Source organism: Ranitomeya variabilis, chromosome 1 (genome assembly GCF_051348905.1).
Source record: "Ranitomeya variabilis isolate aRanVar5 chromosome 1, aRanVar5.hap1, whole genome shotgun sequence".
Taxonomy (NCBI): Eukaryota; Metazoa; Chordata; class Amphibia; order Anura; family Dendrobatidae; genus Ranitomeya; species Ranitomeya variabilis.
Genome location: NC_135232.1, coordinates 915,318,731 through 915,344,575, shown reverse-complemented (window position 1 = coordinate 915,344,575; position 25,845 = coordinate 915,318,731). Strand labels below are relative to the sequence as shown.

Below are 25,845 nucleotides of genomic sequence, written 5' to 3'. Positions count from 1 at the left end.
TTGCAGAGCCCTAATGTACCTAAACAGTAAAAAAAAAACCCACAAGTGACACCATTTTGGAAAGTAGACCCCCTAAGGAACTCATCTAGATGTGTTGTGAGAGCTTTGAACCCCCAATTGTTTCACTACAGTTTATAACGCAGAGCCATGCAAATAAAAAATATTTTTTTTTCCACAAAAATTATTTTTTAGCCCCCAGTTTTGTATTTTCCCAAGGGTAACAGGAGAAATTGGACCCCAAAAGTTGTTCTCCAATGTGTTCCGAGTACGCTGATACCCCATATGTTGGGGTAAACCCCTGTTTGGGCGCACGGGAGAGCTCGGAAGGGAAGGAGCACTGTTTTACTTTTTCAACTCAGAATTGGCTGAAATTGAGATCGGACGCCATGTCGCGTTTGGAGAGCCCCTGATGTGCCTAAACAGTGGAAACCCCCCAATTATAACTGAAACCCTAATCCAAACACACCCCTAACCCTCATCCCAACGGTAACCCTAACCACACCTCTAACCCAGACACACCCCTAACCCTAATCCCAACCCTATTCCCAACCGTAGATGTAATCCAAACCCTAACCCTAACTTTAGCCCCAACCCTAACCCTAACTTTAGCCCCAACTCTAACTGTAGCCTTAACCCTAACCCTAGCCCCAACCTAACCCTAGCCCCAACCCTAACCCTAGCCCTAGCCCCAACCCTAACCCTAGCCCCAACCCTAACCCTAATGGTAAAATGGAAATAAATACATTTTTTAAATTTTTTTATTTTTCCCTAACTAAGGGGGTGATGAAGGGGTGTTTGATTTACTTTTATAGCGGGTTTTTTAGCGGATTTTTATGATTGGCAGCTGTCACACACTGAAAGAAGCTTTTTATTGCAAAAAATATTTTTTGCGTTACCACATTTTGAGAGCTATAATTTTTCCATATTTGAGTCCACAGAGTCATGTGAGGTCTTGTTTTTTGCGGAACAAGTTGACGTTTTTATTGGTAACATGCTCGGGCACGGGAGATTTTTTGATCGCTTTTTATTCTGATTTTTGTGAGGCAGGATTACCAAAAACCAGCTATTCGTGAATTTCTTTTGGGGGAGGCGTTTATACCGTTCCGCGTTTGGTAAAATTGATAAAGCAGATTTATTCTTCGGGTCAGTACGATTACAGCGATACCTCATTTCTATCATTTTTTTAATGTTTTGGCGCTTTTATACGATAAAAACTATTTTATAGAAAAAATAATTATTTTGGCATCGCTTTATTCTGAGGACTATAACTTTTTTATTTTTTCGCTGATGATGCTGTATGGCGGCTCGTTTTTTGCGGGACAAGATGACGTTTGCAGCGGTACCATGGTTATTTATATCTGTCTTTTTGATCGCGTGTTATTCTACTTTTTGTTTGGCGGTATGAGAATAAAGCGTTGTTTTTAGCCTCATTTTTTTTTTTTTTTACGGTGTTCACTGAAGGGGTTAACTAGTGATATAGTTTTAAAGGTGGGGTCGTTACGGACGCGGCGATACTAAATATGTGTACTTTTATTGTTTGATTTTTTTAATTTAGATAAAGGAATGTATTTATGGGAATAATATATATATTTTTTTTCTTTATTTAGGATTTTTTTTTTCTTTTTTTTTTTACACATGTGGGAATTTTTTTTTTTTACTCTTTTACTTTGTCCCAGGGGGGGACATTACACATCGGTGATCTGACAGTGTGCACAGCACTCTGTCAGATCACCGATCTCACTTACAGCCGTGCAGGCTGCAGCTTTCATCTGCAGCACGGCACCCGGAAGTAATCCCTGCAGGACCCGGATGCAGCCCCGCGGCCATTTTGGATCCGGGGCCTGCAGGGATAGGAGGTAGGAGACCCTCGCAGCAACGCGATCACATCGTGTTGCTCCGGGGGTCTCAGGGAAGCCCGCAGGGAGCCCCCTCCCTGCGCGATGCTTCCCTGTACCGCCGACACACCGCGATCATGTTTGATCGCGGTGTGCCGGGGGTTAATGTGCCGGGGGCGGTCCGTGACCGCTCCTGGCACATAGTGCCGGATGTCAGCTGCGATAGGCAGCTGACACCCGGCCGCGATCGGCCGCGCTCCCCCCGTGAGCGCGGCCGATCGTGCTGGACGTACTATTCCGTCCTTGGGAATTAGGGCCCACCCCACATGGACGGAATAGTACGTCCAATGGCAGAAAGGGGTTAAGGACATAGAAATTCAAAGTTGGAAAATTGCGAAATTTTCAAAATTTTCGCCAAATTTCCGTTTTTTTCACAAATAAAAGCAAGGTATATCCAAGAAATCTTACCACTATCATGAAGTACAAGATGTCACGAGAAAACAGTGTCAGAATCGCCAAGATCCGTTGAAGCGTTCTAGAGTTATAACCTCATAAAGGGACAGTGGTCAGAATTGTAAAAATCGGCCCGGTCATTAACGTGCAAACCACGCTCGGGGCGTAAGGGGTTAATAAGTAATATTTCCCACATGTCTACTTTACATCAGCACAATTTTGGAACCAAAATTGTTTTTTGTTAGGGAGTTATAAGGGTTAAAAGTTGACCAGCAATTTCTCATTTTTACAACACCAATATTTTTTAGGGACCACATCACATTTTAAGTCATTTTGAGGGGTCTATATGATAGAAAATACCCAAGTGTGACACCATTCTAAAAACTGCACCCCTCAAGGTGCTCAAAACCACATTCAAGAAGTTTATTAACCCTTCAGGTGTTTAACAGGAATTTTTGGAATGTTTAAAAGAAAATGAACATTTAACTTTTATTCCACAAAAAATTTACTTCAGCTCCAATTTGTTTTATTTTACCAAGGGTAACGGGAGAAAATGGACCCCAAAAGTTGTTGTGCAATTTGTTCTGAGTACGCTGATACCCCATATGTGGGGGTAAACGACTGTTTGGGCACATGGCAGAGCTCGGAAGGGAAGTAGCGCCGTTTGACTTTTCAATGCAAAATTGACAGGAATGGAGATGGGACGCCATGTTGCGTTTGGAGAGCCCCTGATGTGCCTAAACATTGAAACCCCCCACAAGTGACACCATTTTGGAAAGTAGACCCACTAAGGAACTTATCTAGATGTGTGGTGAGCACTTTGACCCACCAAGTGCTTCACAGAAGTTTATCATGCAGAGCCGTAAAAATAAAAAAATCATTTTTTTTACAAATATGATCTTTTCGCTCCCAATTTTTTATTTTCCCAAGGGTAAGAGAAGAAAATGGACCCCAAAAGTTGTTGTGCCATTTGTTCTGAGTACGCCGATACCCCATATGTGGGGGTAAACAACTGTTTGGGCGCATGGCAGAGCTCGGAAGGGAAGGAACGCCGTTTGACTTTTCAATGCAAAACTTACTGGAATGGAGATGGGACACCATGTCACGTTTGGAGAGCCCCTGATATGCCTAAACATTGAAACCCCCACAAGTGACACCATATTGGAAAGTAGACCCCCTAAGGAACTTATCTAGATGTGTTTTGACAGCTTTGAACGCCCAAGTGTTTCACTACAGTCTATAACGCAGAGCCATGAAAATAAAAATTATTTTTTTTTCTTCATAAAAATTATTTTTTAGCCCCCAGTTTTGTATTTTCCCAAGGGTAAAAGGAGAAATTCGTCCAGAAAAGTTGTTATCCAATTTATCCTGAGTACGCTGATACCCCATATGTGGGGGGTGGGGGGGAAGGAGCTCGGAAGGGAAGGAGCACCATCTGGAATGCAGACTTAGATGGATTGGTCTGCAGGCGTCACTTTGCATTTGCAGAGCCCCTGATGCACCTAAACAGTAGGAACCCCCCCACAAATGACACCATTTTGGAAACTAGACCCCCCCAAGGAACTTTTCTAGATGTGTTGTGAGAACTTTGAACCCCCAAGTGTTTCACTACAGTTTATTAACGCAGAGCCGTGAAAATAAAAAATCATTTTTTCCACAAAAATAAATTTTTTAGCCCCCTCTTTTGTATTTTTCCAAGGGTAACAGGAGAAATTGGACCCCAAAAGTTGTTGTCCAATTTGTCCTGAGTACGCTGATACCCCATATGTGGGGGGAACCACCATTTGGGCGCATGGCGGAGCTTGGAAGGGAAGGAGCACCATTTGGAATGCAGACTTAGATGGACTAGTCTGCAGGCATTATGTTGCATTTGCAGAGCCCCTGATGCACCTAAACAGTAGAAATCCCCCACAAGTGACCCCATATTGAAAACTAGACCCCCCAAGGAACGTATCTAGATGTGTTGTGAGAACTTTGAACCCAAGTGTTTCACTACAGTTTATTAACGCAGAGTCGTGAAAATAAAAATTAATATTTTACCTCAAAAATGTGTTTTTTAGCTCCCCAAATTTTTAGTTTCCCAAGGGTAACGAGAAATTGGACCCCAAGTGTTGTTGTCCAATTTGTCCAGAGTACTTTGATACCCCATATGTTGGGGTAAACCCCTGGTTTGGCGCACAGAAGAGCTCGGAAGGGAAGGAGCACTGTTTTACTTTTTCAACACAGAATTGGCTGGAATTGAGATCGGACGCCATGTCGCGTTTCGAGAGCCATGATGTGCCTAAACAGTGGAAACCCCCAATTCTAACTGAAACCCTATCCCAAACACACCCCTAACCCTAATCCCAACCATAACCCTAACCACACCCCTAACCCTAATCCCAACCGTAAATGTAATCCAAACCCTAACTTTAGCCCCAACCCTAACTACCTTTAGCCCCAACCCTAACCCTATCTCTAACCCTATCCCTAGCTTTAACCCTAACCCTAATGGGAAAATGGAAATAAATAAATTTTTTTGTTTCCCTAACTAAGGGGGTGATGAAGGGGGGTTTGATTTACTTTTATAGCGGGTTTTTTAGCGGATTTTTAGGATTGGCTGCGGTCACACACTAAAAGACGCTTTTTATTGCAAAAAATATTTTTTGCGTTACCACATTTTGAGACCTATAATTTTTTCATATTTTGGTCCAGAGTCATGTGAGGTCTTGTTTTTTGCGGGACGAGTTGACGTTTTTATTGGCACCATTTTTGGGCATGTGACATTTTTTTATCTTTTTTTATTCCGATTTTTGTGAGGCAGAATGACCAAAAACCAGCTATTCATGAATTTCTTTTGCGGGGGGCGTTTATACCGTTCCATGTTTGGTAAAATGGACAAAGCAGTTTTATTCTTCGGGTCAGTACAATTACAGCGATACCTCATTTACATAATTTTTTTATGTTTCGGCGCTTTTATACGATAAAAACTATTTTATAGAAAAAATAATTATTTTTGCATCGCATTATTCTGAGGACTAACTTTTTTATTTTTTTGCTGATGCTGTATGGCGGCTCGTTTTTTGCGGACCAAGATGACGTTTTCAGCGGTATCATGGATATATATATCCGTCTTTTTGATCGCGTGTTATTCCACTTTTTGTTCGGCGGTATGTTAATAAAGCGTTGTTTTTTGCCTCGTTCTTTTTTTTACGGTGTTCACTGAAGGGGTTAACTAGTGGGACAGTTTTATAGGTCGGGTCGTTACGGACGCGGTGATACTAAATATGTGTACTTTTATTGGTTTTTTTTTAATTTAAAGAAATGTATTTATGGGAACAATATTTTTTTTTTCTTTATTTAGGAATTTTTTTTTTTTTTTTTTTTACACATGTAATTTTTTTTTTTCCACTTTGTCCCAGGGGGGACATCACTGTATAGTGACTGATCACTGATCTGACACTTTGCAGAGCACTGTGTCAGATCAGCGATCTAACGTGCCCTGCTCCTGGCTTACCAGCGCCTGCTCTGAGCAGGCACTTGGTAAGCCACCTCCCTGCAGGACCCGGAAGTAGCCCCGCGGCCATTTTGGATCTGGGGCCTGCAGGGAGGAGACGCTCGGTACAAGGTGAGCACATCGCCTTGTACCGATCGTCTCAGGGAATCACGCAGGGAGCCCCCTCCCTGCACGATGCTTCCCTGTACCGCCGGAACACTGCGATCATGTTTGATAACAGTGTGCCAGGGGTTAATGTGCCGGGGGCGGTCCGTGACCGCTCCTGGCACATAGTGCCGGATGTCAGCTGCGATAATCAGCTGACACCTGGCCGCGATCCCCCCGTGAGCGTGGCCGATCGCATATGACGTACTATCCAGTCACTGGGAATTAAATCCCAGGTCACCTTGACGGGATAGTACATCATATGGGATTAAGGGGTTAATGTCTCACTATTTTTACAGGTGTGTGCTTCTTTCCGTTTCTGAGATGGGAGATACCAATAGGTGGGGGAGATGGAGTGTGTAGAATGTAAACGCAGGAAAGCTCTGTGCTGCTGTTCAGCTGAATGTAGTGATATATGTAGAAATGTAAGATGGATTACGGTGCTTTACAGAGCATCAACTCAACTCAGTGTGCTGTGTCTATGTAGGGAGAGACTGCGATTAACCTTTCACCGGTAGCTATATCCTCCTCTACAGTACTAACCCTTTACAGACAGCTTTATCCGCTTTAAACTGAGCTGCATAATATACATGAAATCGTAATCATGGGACATCCCATTTAACATATATGATTACTTTTGTAAGGTCAAGACAAATTTGTTGAAAACAAGAAATACTTACATCTGTGAGTTGCTTTGCGCAGCCCCTTTTGGAAGCTGATTCATATACAGGTAAAGATTTGACTTCTGCTTAAGGGCAAGGAGATCAGTAGCTGTCTCTCGGCAGAAAATTGACTTTTTCATCATACCACTATTTCCACTGAAGTAGAGCAGTAGCTGTCTGTAAAAATACCTATAAACAATATATTAACAGTTAAATGTTGAATTAAAGATTACCTAATCATTAAAAAAATTCACCTTTCATTAAACAAGTAATTATTATTTGTGTGTTCAATAGCGTTAGATAGATTGTGACAATGTTCGTAATGTGTTGTGTAATTAATGGCGCTATATAAGCGAATAAAATGAACACTTTTAAAGTAGTCAGCATCTGACACACACACACTTAAACCACTTAGTGACCGAGCCAATTCTGATCCTAATGGCCAAGTTAAATTTGAAAAATCTGACCAGTGTCACAATATGTGATAACTCACGGAGAATATTTTTTTGTGACATATTGAACTTTACGATATTAGTAAAATTTCTTCGATATGACTTGGGTTTATTTATAGGGGGAAAAGAACTCGGAAATTTGGCAACAATTCTGAAAGTGATGCAAATTTCAAACTTATTTTTGTGCCCTTAAACCAGAGCAGGTCGTCATGACCAACAAAATTTGATAGCGGAGACCCCCGGAGATTTACTGACACTGGAGGGGGGCACTATACCCTTGCCTCATGACACCATTAAAAAGCGGTGATGAGGAATAAATACCCTTAAACTGCCGCCTTTATAAGGACTATTGGCGGTCGTTAAACGGTTAAAATGTTTAAGATTACCAAACAGATTTAAAATGTTAGACAAAGATAACACAAGTAAACACACAATGCAGTTTTTAACCCCTTCGCGACATGCGCCGTACTAGTACTGCGCTGCCGGCACTGCATTTGTGCCAGCAGCAGTACTAGTACGGCGCACCGATCACCGCGGTCTCGCGCTGAGCGCCGCGGTGATCGGGTGCTGGTGTCAGCTGACACCCCGCAGCAATGCCCACGATCGGCACTAGCGCCGATCGCGGGCACTTAACCCCTCTGATGCCGCTGTCAGTAGTGACAGCGGCATAGAGGTGGAACGCGCAGGGACGGGGGCTCCCTGCGCTCTCCCACCGGAGCAACGCGATGAGATCGCGTTGCTCCGGAAGGAGTCCCCGGATCCAAGATGGCCGCGGGACTCCTTCCGCGTCATGAAATTACCTGGCTAGCCGGTGCCTGCTGAGAGCAGGCGCCGGAAAGCCACCTAAACGTCTCTATGCACACTGTCAGATCAACGATCTGATCTAATACAGTGATGTCCCACCCTGGGACAATAGTAGCAAGTAAAAAAAAAAAAAAAAAAATGTATAAAAAAAAAAAAAAAATCCCCAAATAAAGGAAAAAAAAAACATTTCCCAGTAAATCCATTTATTTATGTAAATGAAAAAAAAACAATAAAAGTACACATATTTGGTATCGCCGCGTCCGTAACGACCCGCTCTATAAAACTATCCCACAAGTTAACCCCTTCAGTGAACACCGCAAAAAAAAAAAAAAAAAAAACAAGGCAAAAAACAACGCTTTATTATCATACAGGCGAACAAAAAGTGGAATAACACGCGATCAAAAAGACGGATATAAATAACCATGGTACCGCTGAAAACGTCATCTTGTCCCGCAAATAAAAAGCCGCCATACACCATCATCAGCAGAAATATAAAAAACGTATAGCTCTCAGAATAAAGCGATGCAAAAACAATTACAGGTCCTTCTCAAAAAATTAGCATATAGTGTTAAATTTCATTATTTACCATAATGTAATGATTACAATTAAACTTTCATATATTATAGATTCATTATCCACCAACTGAAATTTGTCAGGTCTTTTATTGTTTTAATACTGATGATTTTGGCATACAACTCCTGATAACCCAAAAAACCTGTCTCAATAAATTAGCATATTTCACCCGTCCAATCAAATAAAAGTGTTTTTTAATAATAAACAAAAAAACCATCAAATAATAATGTTCAGTTATGCACTCAATACTTGGTCGGGAATCCTTTGGCAGAAATGACAGCTTCAATGCGGCGTGGCATGGAGGCAATCAGCCTGTGACACTGCTGAGATGTTATGGAGGCCCAGGATGCTTCAATAGCGGCCTTAAGCTCATCCAGAGTGTTGGGTCTTGCGTCTCTCAACTTTCTCTTCACAATATCCCACAGATTCTCTATTGGGTTCAGGTCAGGAGAGTTGGCAGGCCAATTGAGCACAGTAATACCATGGTCAGTAAACCATTTACCAGTGGTTTTGGCACTGTGAGCAGGTGCCAGGTCGTGCTGAAAAATGAAATCTTCATCTCCATAAAGCATTTCAGCCGATGGAAGCATGAAGTGCTCCAAAATCTCCTGATAGCTAGCTGCATTGACCCTGCCCTTGATGAAACACAGTGGACCAACACCAGCAGCTGACATGGCACCCCACACCATCACTGACTGTGGGTACTTGACACTGGACTTCAGGCATTTTGGCATTTCCTTCTCCCCAGTCTTCCTCCAGACTCTGGCACCTTGATTTCCGAATGACATGCAAAATTTGCTTTCATCAGAAAAAAGTACTTGGGACCACTTAGCAACAGTCCAGTGCTGCTTCTCTGTAGCCCAGGTCAGGCGCTTCTGCCGCTGTTTATGGTTCAAAAGTGGCTTTATCTGGGGAATGCGGCACCTGTAGCCCATTTCCTGCACACGCCTGTGCACGGTGGCTCTGGATGTTTCCACACCAGACTCAGTCCACTGCTTCCTCAGGTTCCCCAAGGTCTGGAATCGGTCCTTCTCCACAATCTTCCTCAGGGTCCGGTCACCTCTTCTCGTTGTACAGCGTTTTCTGCCACATTGTTTCCTTCCAACAGACTTACCATTGAGGTGCCTTGATACAGCACTCTGGGAACAGCCTATTTGTTGAGAAATTTCTTTCTGGGTCTTACCCTCTTGCTTGACGGTGTCAATGATGGCCTTCTTGACATCTGTCAGGTCTCGCTAGTCTTACCCATGATGGGGGTTTTGAGTAATGAACCAGGCAGGGAGTTTTTAAAAGCCTCAGGTATCTTTTGCATGTGTTTAGAGTTAATTAGTTGATTCAGAAGATTAATAATTAATAATAAATAATAGAAGATTAGTAATAGGTCGTTTAGAGTACCTTTTCTTGATATGCTAATTTATTGAGACAGGTTTTTTGGGTTATCAGGAGTTGTATGCCAAAATCATCAGTATTAAAACAATTAAAGACCTGACAAATTTCAGTTGGTGGATAATGAATCTATAATATATGAAAGTTTAATTGTAATCATTACATTATGGTAAATAATGAAATTTAACACTATATGCTAATTTTTTGAGAAGGACCTGTATTTTTTTTATATAAAATAGTTTTTATTGTGTAAAAGTGCCAAAACATAAAAAAATTATATAAATGAGGTATCGCTGTAATCGTACTGACCTGAAGAATAAAGCTGCTTCATTAATTTTACCAAAAGTGGAACGGTATAAACGCCCCCCCTAAAACAATTTCAGGAATTGCTGGTTTTTGTTCATTCTGCCTCCCAAAAATCGGAATAAAAAGCGATCAAAAAATGTCATGTGCCCGAAAATGGTACCAATAAAAACGTCAACTCGTCCCACAAAAAACAAGATCTCACATGACTCTGTGGGCAAAAATATGGATAAATTATAGCTCTCAAAATGTGGTGATGCAAAAACTATTTTTTCCAATAAAAAGCATCTTTTAGTGTGTGACGGCTGCCAATCATAAAAATCCGCCAAAAAAACCGCTATAAATGTAAATCAAACCCCCCTTCGTCACCCCCTTAGTTAGGGAAAAATAATAAAATTTAAAAAAATGTATTTATTTCCATTTTCCCATTAGGGTTAGGGTTGGGGTTAGGGCTAGGGCTGGGGTTAGGGTTTCAGTTAGAATTGGGGGGTTTCCACTGTTTAGGCACATCAGGGGCTCTCCAAACGCGACATGGCGTCCGATCTCAATTCCAGCCAATTCTGCTTTGAACAAGTAAAACAGTGCTCCTTCCCTTCCGAGCTCTGCCATGTGCCCAAACAGTGGTTCCCCCCCATATATGGGGTATCAGCGTACTCAGCACAAACTGGACAACAACTTGTGGTCCAATTTCTCCTGTTACCCTTGGGAAAAAAAATGTGGGGGTTAAAATATCATTTTCGTGGAATAAAAAATATTTTTTATTTTCACGGCTCTGCGTTATAAATTGTAGTGAAACACTTGTTGGTTCAAAGTTCTCACAACACATCTAGATAAGTTCCTTGGGGGGTCTAGTTTCCAATATGGGGTCACTTGTGGGGGGTTTCTACTGTTTAGGTACATCAGGGACTCTGCAAATGCAACATGACGCCTGCAGACCAATCCATCTAAGTCTGCATTTCAAACGGCGCTCCTTCCCTTCCGAGCTCTGCCGTGTGCCCAAACAGTGGTTTCCCCCCATGTATGGGGTATCAGCGTACTCAGGACAAATTGGACAATAACATTTGTGGTCCAATTTCTCCTGTTACCCTTGGGAAAAAAAAATTGCGGGCTAAAACATCATTTTGTGGAAAGAAAAAATTATTTTTTAATTTTCACGGCGCTACATTCTAAACTTTAGTGAAACAATTGGGGGTTAAAAGTGCTCACGACACATCTAGATAAGTTCCTTAGGGGGTCTTCTTTCCAAAATGGGGTCACTTGTGGGGGGTTTCTACTGTTTAGGCACGTCAGTGGCTCTCCAAACGCGACATGGGTTCCGATCTCAATTCCAGCCAATTTTGCATTGAAAAGTCAAACGGCGCTCCTTCCCTTCCGAGCTCTGCCATGCGCTCAAACAGTGGTTTATCCACATATATGAAGTATCAGCGTACTCAGGACAAATTGCACAACAACTTTTGGGGTCCAATTTATCCTGTTACCCTTGGGAAAATAAAAAATTTGGGGCGAAAAGATCATTTTTTGTGAAAATTAATATGAAATTTTTTTTACGGCTCTACATTATAAACTTCTGTGAAGCACTTGGAGGTTCAAAGTGCTCACCACACATCTAGATAAGTTCCTTAGGGGGTCTACTTTCCAAAATGGTGTCACTTGTGGGGGTTTCCACTGTTTAGGCACGTCAGGGGCTCTCCAATCGCGACATGGGTTCCGATCTCAATTCCAGCAAATCTTGCATTGAAAAGTCAAATGGCGCTCCTTCCCTTCCGAGCTCTGCCATGTGCCCAAACATTGGTTTACCCCAACATGTGGGGTATCGGCGTACTCAGGACAAATTGTACAATGACTTTTGTGGTCCAATTTCTCCTGTTACCCTTGGTAAGATAAAACAAATTGGATCTGAAGTTAAAAAAATGTTTTTTTTTCAATTTTTTTTAAACATTCCAAAAATTCCTGTGAAGCACCTGAAGGGTTAATAAAAGTTTTGAATGTGGTTTTGAGTACCTTGAGGGGTGCAGTTTTTAGAATGGTGTCACTTTTGGGTATTTTCTGTCATATAGACCCCTCAAAGTCACTTCAAGTGTGAGGTGGTCTGTAAAAAAAATGGTTTTGCAAATTTTGTTGCAAAAATGAGAAATCGCTGGTCAACTTTTAACCCTTATAACTCCCTAACAAAAAAAATTTATGTTTCCAAAATTGTGCTGATGTAAAGCAGACATGTGGGAAATGTTGTTTATTAACTATATTATGTGATATAACTCTCTAATTTAAGGGCATAAAAACGAAAAATTTCTGTTTTTCTCACAAATAAATGCAAGTCATATCGAAGAAGTTTTACCACTATCAAAGTACAATATGTCATGAGAAAACAAAGTCAGAATCACCAGGATCCGTTGAAGTGTTTCAGAGTTATGACCTCAAAGTGACAGTGGTCAGAATTGTAAAAATTGGCCCTGTCACTTAGGTGAAAACAGGCTTCGGGGTGAAGGGGTTAAATGAAGGTCTTTATTATTGAAGAGAACCTGTCAGCAGGACTGTGCACAGTAACATACACAGTGTCAAGTCGGCACCGTTATACGGATTAAAATGATACCTTGGTTGATAAAATCCATGTGGTTGTGGTAGTTTTTTAATCTGTAATTTCAGTTTTGAGTCAATGATATGCTCGTGCTCTGAGGCAGCCTTTGGGGGTCTTCATGTGCTGCTCTGGTTAGGTATTCATAATGCAAAATGCTGATAGGTCACTAATAACAGTGACCTGCCCCCTAGTTTGCATAATGAATACCTGTACATACCAAAGAGAAACAAAAATGCTTATGCAAAAAAAAAAAAAAGCCACCGCATCGCATAAAGCTCCATCGCCGCACCTGCTGAACCAACCTGGGATGGGATTTCTCGGATGCCACTGCATCTGCCGCACCAGCCTGGGACCACCGAACACCCCCCTGTGACCACGCTCCACACGGAGTCTTATAGTCCGAAAAATACAGTAAATTAGCTGTGGTTTATCACATTTTTGAAAAGCATAGTTCAAATTCTGTAGTCACACGCAGGCCTGATTACTGACACACCTCTTCTCAAACAAGAAATCACATATAAAGGACTTGTCTGACAAAGTGAAGCACACCAAAAGATGCTGAAAAGCTAGATATCTGGCATAGAAGTACAGCATTTCAGAAAATGAACATAATACAACAGTAAAATAAATATGGTGGTGGTATGTAATGGTCTGGGGTTGTTTTGTTGCTTCAGGACCTGGGAGACTTGCTGTGGTAACTGAACCATGAATTCTGCAGTCTATCAAAAAATCCTGAAAGAGAATGTCTGGCAATCTGTTTGTGTCCTCAAGCTGAAGCGCAATTGGGTTATGCAGCAGAACAATGATCCAAAACACACTAGCAGGTCCATCTCTGAATGGCTTAAGAAAAACAAAATTATGACTTTGTAGTGACCTAGTCAAAGCCCTGACCTTAATCCGCTTGAAATGCTGTGGCATGACCTTAAAAAGGCAGTTCATGCTCAGAAACCCTCCAACGTGGCTGAATTACAACAAATCTGCAGAGATGAGTGGGCCAAAATTCCTCCAGTGCGTTGTAAAAGACTCATTGCCAGTTATTGCAAACGCTTGATTGCAAGTATTGCTGCTAAGGGGGGCCAAACCAGTTATTAGATTTAGGAAGCAATCACTTTTTCCCTTGTCAGCTGTAGTGCCCACTCACCTCAGATGTGTGTTATGGAAGAAATGAGGCAAAATGCGCGTAGGGGTGAGGATACTACAGCCAAAAATACAATGCTTTATTATCATGCTGCCAAACAAAAAGTGGAATAACACGCGATCAAAAAGAATATAAATAAACTAGACTGTGGCCCGATTCTAACGCATCGGGTATTCTAGAATATGCATGTCCCCGTAGTATATGGACAATGATGATTCCAGAATTCGCGGCAGACTGTGCCCGTCGCTGATTGGTCGAGGCAACCTTTATGACATCATCGTCGCCATGCTGTGCCCGTTGCTGATTGGTCGAGGCCTGGCGGCCTCGACCAATCAGAGAGGCAGGATTTCCATTATGACATCATCGTCGCCATGCTGTGCCCGTCTCTGATTGGTCAAGGCCTGGCGGCCTCGACCAATCAGAGACGCGGGTTTTCCAGGACAGACAGACAGAAAGACAGACAGAAAGACAGACAGACAGACGGAAAAACCCTTAGACAATTATATATATAGATATGGTACTGCTGAAAACGTCATCCTGTCCTGCAAAAAATAAACCATTCTGCCTCCCAAAAATCAGAATAGAAAGCGATCAAAAAATACCATGTGCCCGAAAATTGTACCAATAAAAATGTCAACTCGTCCCACAAAAAAAAAAGCCATCACATGACTCTGTGGGCCAAAATATGGAATAATTATAGCTCTCAACTATTTTTTGCAATAAAGGGAATTAAACCTATCGGTAATTTTATTCCCAGAAGTCCCTCAGGACAGCACCATGGAGGTAGTCCTTCCTTGACCTATAGCGGGACAGGAAAGGCCCTTCCCTCCTCCACCCTCCAGTGTTTTTTTCAAAGTACCACAGAGGGATGGATGGAAATGGTCTAAATGCACACTTCCAAAACGCATATGTAAAAACACTAACAGCTCCATCTCAATCTCAAGCCAAGGCGACCATATGGATGAACGATCTGCCAGAAGATCGATCTTGTGTAAGCCTAAAGACAAACGGGAAATAAGTGTGCAGTCTTGAGGGACTTCTGGAAACAGAATTACCAGTAGGTCTAATTCCCTTTTTCCATTACGTCCGTCAGGACAGCACCATTGAGAATACCAAAGTCCCAGGCAAGAACCAGGCCCGATATAGAAATGATCTGTAAGATCAAAAGAAATATACTGTATTTTCTGGCATATAAGGCCATGTTCACACTTCGCGGTTTTTACCGCGGATCCGCGGCGATTTTGATGCTGCGGGTCCGCAGCAGTTTCCATAGCGTTTACATTAACATGTAAACCCTATGGAAACCGCAAACCGCAGTGCACATGCTGCGGGAAAAACCGCGCAGAAACGCAGCGGTTTACAACCCGCAGCATGTCACTTCTTTGTGCAGAATCGCAGCGATTCTGCACCCATAGGAATGCATTGAACCGCTAACTTCCCGCATGGGGCTGTGCCCACGATGCGGTAAGTAAGCGGATAATGTGCGGTTGCTACCCGGGGTGGAGGAGAGGAGACTGGGAAGCATAAATAGTGTAAAAAAAAAAAAAGAATTAAAATAAAAAATGATGCTATACTCACCTCTCAGCGCTGCACGCGGCCGTCCGGTCTGGTTGCTGTGCGAGCAGGACCTGTGGTGACGTCGCGGTCACATGACCGTGATGACGCCACGAAGGTCCTTCTCGGCACAGCATCTTTGGAACCGGAGCGCCGCGTGCAGCGCCGAGGAGATCCGGACATCAGAGGGTGAGTATAACCAATTTTTATTATTTTTACCATTACTATTGATGCTGCATATGCAGCATCAATAGTATAGGAGTAATCCCGCAGCGGAAATCGCAAAACAAACCGCGATAAATCTGCAGGGATAACCGCAGCGGTTTTGCCCTGCAGATTTATCAATTCCGCTGCGGGAGAACCCGCAGAGCACGCCGCAGAGTGTACACATAGCCTAAGTCGGGGGTCGTCTTATACGCCGGGTGTCGTCTTGTACGCAGAGTGCAGACACCAATGTGTATTTGTGGTCCCGATGACGAAGAGGGGGCGTCTCACAGGAAAGTGTGAGTGGAGTATCCCCCATTACATCATTGTAGCTGCAGCATGGGGTCTCTGTGCTGGGGAGAGGCGGCAGCTGCTGCTCCTCTTTGTGCCGCATGGGTGCTGTGCTGTGGGGTGGTGGCTCCTCTTTGTGCAGCATCGGGGCTCTGTGCTGTGGGGCAGCGGCGGCGTATCTTCGTGCAGAGTCAGTCGGGGCTCCTCCGGCATTTCCTCAAAGCCCAGAGGCCCCGGCAGCTCCATTGCTGCGATGCGGTGGCCTCCGGGAAAATGGCCGCTGGGGGCGGCGCATGCTCAGATTCAGATCTCGTCCCGAGGTCTCGGGAGACAAGATCTGAATCTGAGCATGCGCCGCCCCCAGCAGCCATTTTCCCGGAGGCCACCGCATCGCAGCAATGGAGCTGCCGGGGCCTCTGGGCTTTGAGGAAATGCCGGAGGAGCCCCGACTGACTCTGCACGAAGATACGCCGCCCCACAGCACAAAGCCCCGACGCTGCACGAAGAGGTGCCACCGCCCCACAGCACAGCACCCACACGGCACAAAGAGGAGCAGCCGCCGCTCCCCAGCACCCCACACTGCAGCTACAATGAGGTAATGGGGGATACTCCACTCACACTTTCCAGTGAGATGCCCCCTCTTCGTCATCAGGACCACTCCCCCCCCCAAAAGGCACATTAGTCACCGGCCCTATAAGACGACATACGGCGTATAAGAAGACCCCCGACTTTTAAGAAGATTTTATATTTTAACTGGAAAAGTTGGGGGGTCGTCTTATACGCCCAGTCGTCTTATATGCCGGAAAATACGGTAGATATCTAAAGAGATCCACAAAGATAAATCACCGTAGTGAGTGTCTGATATATGTCTATAATGGCAAAAATTCAGTATGAGGTAAACAAGATACACAGCAGAAACAGAAAGTGAAACACACCCGTTGTACCCCAACACCAATAATGAACTGCAGTGAGTTATTACAGTTATGATGATAGATACTTATAAACACCACAGCCACAGAATAGGCCTAAAAAACCTTAATGTCCAGCAAAAGTATGGCGATAGCCACAACCACAACACAATGAGGACTGTACAGACCAATAATCGGCTGCATGTGCTTAGCAAAACAGGACTGTTCTTTCATTGGTCCTCCTGGGCTAAAATTAAACCTTAGTTACTACAAGGAGACCTGCAGGACAGAGACCCTGGACTGCTGGAAGATCAAACAAGTAACAGTCAGTACATGGATAATGGGCAGAGCTTTGGGATGTACGCACATTACTCATCCAGGAGATCACATCTATTCCAAATCCTTAGATGTCTAGGCCTCAAGTAAGGGCTGGATATTATTGAAACTAAGGAAATACGCCATCTGGCAGGTAACATCCCCTGCCATTACCAACGTTGGGCTTCTCATTAGAACCGCTGAAAGGGAAATGTGGATCATCACTCCTGTTTTACTGATGTTAGACACAGGGAGTCTGTACTCGAATTGATGAAAGTGTGGGGCTTTGCTGGTAAAAATACTTTGACATGAGAGATTATTTGAAACTACTTCTATTCGAGTCATTAGTCCAGACATTATATGTGTGTCAACTTATTTATTTATTTTACAGCCAGGACAGGCTATCTAACCTGGGCTCACCCGGGGAAAAAAAATAAAGGCCTAAAAGGCAATCTTATCAGTGATATTTAAACACCCAGACTGCCATGGTGCCAGGAACCCTACTCTATAGCTAGAGGAAAGTAGGTTTCTTCCCATCACAGAGGGCGATTATCTCCTTGAAACAGTGGGAATATGGATTCTCAACTTAAGGCTACGCACCCACGTTGTGTTTTTTTATGCATTTCTGCCACTTTTTTGCCGCAGCAGACGCTAAAAAACACTTAAAAAATGCATTCCCATTCCCTTGGTAAAATAAAAATTTTTGGATCTGAATAATTTTTTGGGGAAAAAAGGTTAAAAGTTCATTATTTATTATTTTATTTTTTTAAACATTTCCAAAATTACTGCGAAGCACCTGAAGGGTTAATAAACTTCTTGAATGTGGTTTTGAGCACATTGAGGGGTGCAGGTTTTAGAATGGTGTCACACTTGGGTATATTCTATCATATAGACCCCTCAAAGTGACTTCAAATGTGATGTGGTCCCTAAAAAAAAAAATGGTGCTGTAAAAATGAGAAATCGCTATTTAACTTTTAACCCTTATAACTCCCTAACAAAAAAAAAAATTTGGTTCCAAAATTGTGCTGATGTGAAATAGACATGTGGGAAATGTTACTTATTATATATTTTGTGTGACATATCTGTGTGATGTAAGGGCATAAAAAGTTGGAAAGTGGTGAAATTTACAAAATTTTTGCCAAATTTCATTTTTTTCACAACTAAACGCAAGTCATATCAAATAAATTTTACCACTATCATGAAGTACAATATGTCAGGAGAAAACAAACAATCTCAGAATCATCGGGATCCATGGAAGCGTTCCTGTCTGTGGCACATTAGTATATGGGAGGGGGAAAACTTTTCAAGATGGGTGGTGACCATGGCGGTCATTTTGAAGTCGGACATTTTGGATCCAACTTTATTTTTTCAAATGGGAAGAGGGTCATATAACACATCAAACTTATTGAGAATGTCACAAGAAAAACAATGGTGTACTTGGTTTTAACATAACTTTATTATTTCATGAGTTATTTACAACTTTCTCATTGTTTACAGCCATTGACATGTTGCAGAGGTTAACACGTGAGGAGCGGATAGAAATTGTGTTGATGTCTGGTGAAAGCAGTACCCGGGTCATTGAGGGTCCTGTTCCAATTTTTTTTTTGCCAATTCTGCAAATTCAGCGCGCCAATCTGGGTCATCCTCATTGAGATGCTGCAGCAGCTGGATTTTGTAAGGGTGCCATTTGTGAGTAGCTAATATCCGCCGAAGGGATGTTTGACTAATGCCAGATCGGCGCGCTGAATTTGCAGAATGGGCAAAACAAAAATTGGAACAGGACCCTCAGTTTACACAGAACATTATGTTCAGTGATGAAACAAACTTTTTTTTGGGTGGGCCATTAACCCCTTCACCCCCAAGGGTGGTTTGCACGTTAATGACCGGGCCAATTTTTACAATTCTGACCACTGTCCCTTTATGAGGTTATAACTCTGGAACGCTTCAACGGATCTTGGCGATTCTGACATTGTTTTCTCGTGACATATTGTACTTCATGATAGTGGTAAAATTTCTTTGATATTACCTGCGTTTATTTGCAGAAAAAATGGAAATTTGGCGAAAATTTTGAAAATTTTGCAATTTTCCAACTTTGAATTTTTATGCCCTTAAATCACAGAGATATGTCATGCAAAATACTTAATAAGTAACATTTCCCACATGCCTACTTTACATCAGCACAATTTTGGAACCAAAATTTTTTTTTGTTAGGGAGTTATAAGGGTTAAAAGTTGACCAGCAATTTCTCATTTTTACAACACCATTTTTTTTTAGGGACCACATCTCATTTGAAGTCATTTTGAGGGGTCTATATGATAGAAAATACCCATGTGTGACACCATTCTAAAAACTGCACCCCTCAAGGTGCTCAAAACCATATTCAAGAAGTTTATTAACCCTTCTGGTGCTTCACAGGAATTTTTGGAATGTTTAAATAAAAATGAACATTTAACTTTTTTTCACAAAAAATTTACTTCAGCTCCAATTTGTTTTATTTTACCAAGGGTAACAGGAGAAAATGGACCCCAAAATTTGTTGTACAATTTGTCCTGAGTACGCCGATGCCCCATATGTGGGGGTAAACCACTGTTTGGGCGCATGACAGAGCTCGGAAGCGAAGGAGCGCCATTTGACTTTTCAATGCAAAATTGACTGGAATTGAGATGGGACGCCATGTTGCGTTTGGGGAGCCCCTGATGTGCCTAAACATTGAAACCCCCCACAAGTGATACCATTTTGGAAAGTAGACCCCATAAGGAACTTATCTAGAGGTGTGGTGAGCACTTTGACCCACCAAGTACTTCACAGAAGTTTATAATGCAGAACCGTAAAAATAAAAAATCATATTTTTCACAAAAATTATTTTTCGCCCCCAATTTTTTATTTTCCCAAGGGTAAGAGAAGAAATTGGACCCCAAAAGTTGTTGTACAATTTGTCCTGAGTACGCTGATACCCCATATGTGGCGATAAACCACTGTTTGGGCGCATGGGAGAGCTCGGAAGGGAAGTAGCACCGTTTGACTTTTCAATGCAAAATTGACTGGAATTGAGATGGGACGCCATGTTGCGTTTGGGGAGCCCCTGATGTGCCTAAACATTGAAACCCCCCACAAGTGACACCATTTTGGAAAGTAGACCCCCTAAGGAACTTATCTAGATGTGTTTTGAGCGCTTTGACCCACCAAGGGCTTCACAGAAGTTAATAATGCAGAGCCGTAAAAATAAAACAAAAATTTTTTCCCACAAAAATTATTTTTTTAGCCCCCAGTTTTGTATTTTCCCGAGGGTAGCAGGAGAAATTGGACCCCAAAATCTGTTGTCCAAGTTGTCCTGAATGCGATGATATACCATATGTGGGGAGAACCACTGTTTGGGCGCATGGGAGGGCTCGGAAAGGAAGGAGCGCCATTTGGAATGCAGACTTAGATGGAATGGTCTGCAGGCGTCACATTGCGTTTGCAGAGCCCCTAATGTACCTAAACAGTAGAAACCCCCCACAAGTGACACCATGTTGGAAAGTAGACCCCCTAAGGAACTTATCTAGATGTGTGATGAGCGCTTTGACCCACCAAGGGCTTCACAGAAGTTTATAATGCAGAGCCGTAAAAATAAAACAAAAATTTTTTCCCACAAAAATTATTTTTCAGCCCCCAGTTTTGTATTTTCCCGAGGGTAACAGGAGAAATTGGACCCCAAAGTTGTTGTCCAATTTGTCCTGAGTGCGCTGATACCCCATATGTGGGGGGAAACCACCGTTTGGACGCATGGAAGGGCTCGGAAGTGAAGGAGCGCCATTTGGAATGCAGACTTAGATGGAATGGTCTGCAGGCGTCACATTGCGTTTGCAGAGCCCCTAATGTACCTAAACAGTAGAAACCCCCCACAAGTGACACCATGTTGGAAAGTAGACCCCCTAAGGAACTTATCTAGATGTGTGGTGAGCGCTTTGACCCACCAAGGGCTTCACAGAAGTTTATAATGCAGAGCCGTAAAAATAAAACAAAAATTTTTTCCCACAAAAATTATTTTTCAGCCCCCAGTTTTGTATTTTTCCGAGGGTAACAAGAGAAATTGGACCCCAAAAGTTGTTGTCCAATTTGTCCTGAGTGCGCTGATACCCCATATGTGGGGGGAAACCACCGTTTGGACGCATGGAAGGGCTCGGAAGTGAAGGAGCGCCATTTGGAATGCAGACTTAGATGGAATGGTCTGCAGGCGTCACATTGCGTTTGCAGAGCCCCTAATGTACTTAAACAGTAGAAATCCCCCACAAGTGACACCATGTTGGAAAGTAGACCCCCTAAGGAACTTATCTAGATGTGTGGTGAGCGCTTTGACCCACCAAGGGCTTCACAGAAGTTTATAATGCAGAGCCGTAAAAATAAAACAAAAATTTTTTCCCACAAAAATTATTTTTCAGCCCCCAGTTTTGTATTTTCCCGAGGGTAACAGGAGAAATTGGACCCTAAAAGTTGTTGTCCAATTTGTCCTGAGTGCGCTGATACCCCATATGTGGGGGGAACCACCGTTTGGATGCATGGGAGGGCTCGGAAGGGAAGGAGCGCCATTTGGAATGCAGACTTAGATGGAATGGTCTGCAGGCGTCACATTGCGTTTGCAGAGCCCCTAATGTACCTAAACAGTAGAAGCCCCGCACAAGTGACCCCATTTTGGAAACTAGACCCCCCAAGGAACTTATCTAGATGTGTTGTAAGAACTTTGAACCCCCAAGTGTTTCACTACAGTTTATAACGCAGAGCCGTGAAAATAAAAAATCCTTTTTTTTCCCACAAAAATTATTTTTTAGCCCCCAGTTTTGTATTTTCCTAGGGGTAACAGGAGAAATTGGACCCCAAAGGTTGTTGTTCTATTTGTCCTTAGTACGCTGATACCCCATATGTTGGGGTAAACCCCTGTTTGGGCACACGGGAGAGCTCGGAAGGGAAGGAGCACTGTTTTACTTTTTCAACGCAGAATTGGCTGGAATTGAGATCGGACGCCATGTCGCGTTTGGAGAGCCCCTGATGTGCCGAAACAGTGGAAACCCCCCAATTATAACTGAAACCCTAATCCAAACACACCCCTAACCCTAATCCCAACAGTAACCCTAACCACACCTCTAACCCTGACACACCCCTAACCCTAATCCCAACCCTATTCCCAACCGTAAATGTAATCTAAACCCTAACCGTAACTTTAGCCCCAACCCTAACCCTAACTTTAGCCCCAACCCTAACTGTAGCCTTAACCCTAGCCCCAACCCTAGCCCTAACCCTAGCCCTAATGGGAAAATGGAAATAAATACTTTTTTTTTATTTTTCCCTAACTAAGGGGGTGATGAAGGGGGGTTTGATTTACTTTTATAGCGGGTTTTTTAGCGGATTTTTATGATTGGCAGCCGTCACACACTGAAAGACGCTTTTTATTGCAAAAAATATTTTTTGCGTTACCACATTTTGAGAGCTATAAATTTTCCATATTTTGGTCCACAGAGTCATGTGAGGTCTTGTTTTTTGCGGGACGAGTTGACGTTTTTATTGGTAACATTTTTGGGCACGTCACATTTTTTGATCGCTTTTTATTCCGATTTTTGTGAGGCAGAATGACCAAAAACCAGCTATTCATGAATTTCTTTTGGGGGAGGCGTTTATACCGTTCCGCGTTTGGTAAAATTGATAAAGCAGTTTTATTCTTCGGGTCAGTACGATTACAGCGATATCTCATTTATATTATTTTTTTTATGTTTTGGCGCTTTTATACGATAAAAACTATTTTATGGAAAAAATAATTATTTTTGCATCGCTTTATTCTCAGGACTATAACTTTTTTATTTTTCTGCTGATGATGCTGTATGGTGGCTCGTTATTTGCGGGACAAGATGATGCTTTCAGCGGTACCATGGTTATTTATATCTGTCTTTTTTATCGCGTGTTATTCCACTTTTTGTTCGGCGGTATGATAATAAAGCGTTGTTTTTTGCCTCGTTTTTTTTTTTTTTTTCTTACGGTGTTTACTGAAGGGGTTAACGAGTGGGCCAGTTTTATAGGTCGGGTCGTTACGGACGCGGCGATACTAAATATGTGTACTTTTATTGTTTTGTTTTTTTTATATTTAGGTAAAGAAATGTATTTATGGGAATAATATATTTTTTTTTTTTTCATTATTTTGGAATATTTTTTTTTTATTTTTTTTTACACATTTGGAATTTTTTTTTTTAACTTTTTTACTTTGCCCCAGGGGGGGACAATACAGATCGGTGATCTGCCAGTTTGCATAGCACTCTGACAGATCACCGATCTGAGAGAAGTGCAGGCTGCTTCACAGTGCCTGCTCTGAGCAGGCTTCTGTGAAGCCACCTCCCTCCCTGCAGCACCCGGATCCGCGGCCATCTTGGATCCGGGTCTGGAGCAGGCAGGGAGGGAGGTAAGACCCTTGCAGCAACGCGATCACATCGCGTTGCTGCGGGGGGCTCAGGGAAGCCCGCAGGGAGCCCTCTCCCTGCGCGATGCTTCCCTGCATCGCCGGCACATCGCGATCATGTTTGATCGCGGTGTGCCGGGGGTTAATGTGCCGGGGGCGGTCCGTGACTGCTCCTGGCACATAGTGCCGGATGTCAGCTGCGATATGCAGCTGACACCCGGCCGCGATCGGCCGCGCTCCCCCCGTGAGCGCGGCCGATCGGCTATGACGTACTATCCCGTCAAGGGTCAGATAGGCCCAGGTCACCTCGACGGGATAGTACGTCAAAGGTCACAGAGGGGTTAATATGGATACACCTAAATCAAATGGGAATGGTGACAGTTTTCTTGTGTAGGGTGTTTTGCATTGAAATCTGCTGCAATGACCCGGGTAATGCGTTCAACAGACATCAACACAATTTCTATCTGCTCCTCACGTGTTAACCTCTGGGACATGTCAATGGCTGTAAACAAAGAGAAACTTGTAAATAACTCATCAAAGAATAAGGCTAAGTGCACACGTCCGCATGCGTTTTCCCGCTAAACACTAGCGTTTTGCAAGCGTAATTAGCTTGCAGAATGCTAGCGTTTTCCAAGCGATCTGTAGTATCGCTTGGAAAACAGATTGACAGGTTGGTCACACTTGTCAAACATAGTGTTTCAGAAGTGTGGCCAACTTTTTACTATTGATGCTGTCTATGCAGCATCAATAGCAAAAAGATATAATGTTAAAAATAATTTAAAAAATTAAAAAAATCGTGATATTCCCACCTTCCGGCGTCCCCTGCAGCCTTCCCGCTCCTCACGATACTCCCGGCAGTTTCCGTTCCCAGTAATGCCTCGCGGCAATGACAACAGATGACGTAGCGGTCTCATCACAGGTCATTGCTGCAAAGCATCCCTGGGAACGGAAGCATCGCAAGGAGCGGGAAGGCTGCCGGGGACGCAGGAAGGTGAGAATATCACGATTTTTTATTTTAATTTTTTTTTTTTTTTTTTTATCACAGGTATATGGTTCCCAGGGCCTGGAGGAGAGTTTCCTCTCCTCCACCCTGGGTACCAACCTCACATGATCCGCTTACTTCCCGCATGGGGGGCATAGCCACATGCAGAAAGTAAGCAGATCAATGCATTCCTAATTGTGAGAATGAATATGCTGCGTTTTGTTCCGGAATGCGATTACGCCGCTTAAAAAAAAAAAAAAAGCAACATGTGCAAAAAAATTGTGGATTGCGTTCTAATAATAGGATGCTTAAAGTATGCGTTTTTTTGCGGTTTTATCGCGAAAAAACGCAAAAAATCCTGAACGCGTGCACATAGCCTAAAGTAAAAACCAAGAACACCATTGTTTTTCTTGTGAAATCCTAAATAAGTCTGATGTGTCACGACCCTCTTCCCATCAGAAAAAATAAAGTTGGATCCAAAATGGCCGCCATGGTCACCACCCACCTTGAAAAGTTTTCCCCCCTCCCATATACTAATGTGCCACAAACAGGAAGTTATCACCAACCATTCCCATTTTATTTAGGTGTATCCATATACATGGCCCACCCTGTATTACTACAAAGGGACAGTGGACAGAATTGTAAAAATTGGCCCAGTCATTAACATGCAAACCACCCTCGGGGGTAAAGGGGTTAAATTTGTTTGTTTTTTTAATCAAAATTATGTTGATTGACTTGAGTGCTTTATATTATTTTCATGCACTGCTTCCATTTATTTACTGAAGAGTATTTGCAGATTTTGCTATTACTTTAAGTTTTGTCTGTTCATTGGCCAGTATGAACATGCGCCTACAGTGGTCTCACTCTTCTTTGAGCTGGACATTACGTTTATGTAGCTCCCCATGGCTGGGTGTCCATTAGTCAGGGTCTTTGGTCCTCCTCAGCCTTCATTCACATTTACGTCATTTGACATATGGTAAGGTTTTAATACTAGATGTTAGGACTGTCCCGAATAGGATCACCATGACGCGATAGTATAAGGCTAGTTTCACACTAGCATTTATCCAGGATGCAGAGGGATGCGGACTTCTTCCGTGAAGCCCCGCCCACTGCTGTGCCTCTTCGTTCAGCTCCGGCTGCATGCAGCGTGCGCTCCCTCTCTTTAACATTGGGTACATTTGAAGGTGCGACGACCTGCGCCGAACGCAACATGTTGCATTTTCGTGCAGATGCCGCACCGTCAAAACGACGCATACGGCGGCATCCGCATATAGCGGCATGGCCTGCATACCCGAAGAGGCGCGGCAGTGGGAGGGGTTTCACGGAAGTCCGCATCCAGGATAAACGCT

General features: G+C 43.0%; 1 protein-coding gene across 7 annotated transcripts in view; it reads right to left on the bottom strand.

Annotated features, from left to right (window-relative positions):
* Positions 1 to 25,845, bottom strand: part of ADAD1 (adenosine deaminase domain containing 1) — a 245,787-nt gene that overhangs the window by 30,003 nt on the left and 189,939 nt on the right. For all 7 annotated transcript variants that reach the window (XM_077279075.1, XM_077279073.1, XM_077279069.1 and 4 more), the window contains one exon: positions 6,609 to 6,779. In XM_077279075.1, the coding sequence (XP_077135190.1) occupies positions 6,609 to 6,779 (171 nt within the window). The remainder of the gene's footprint in view (positions 1 to 6,608; positions 6,780 to 25,845) is intronic.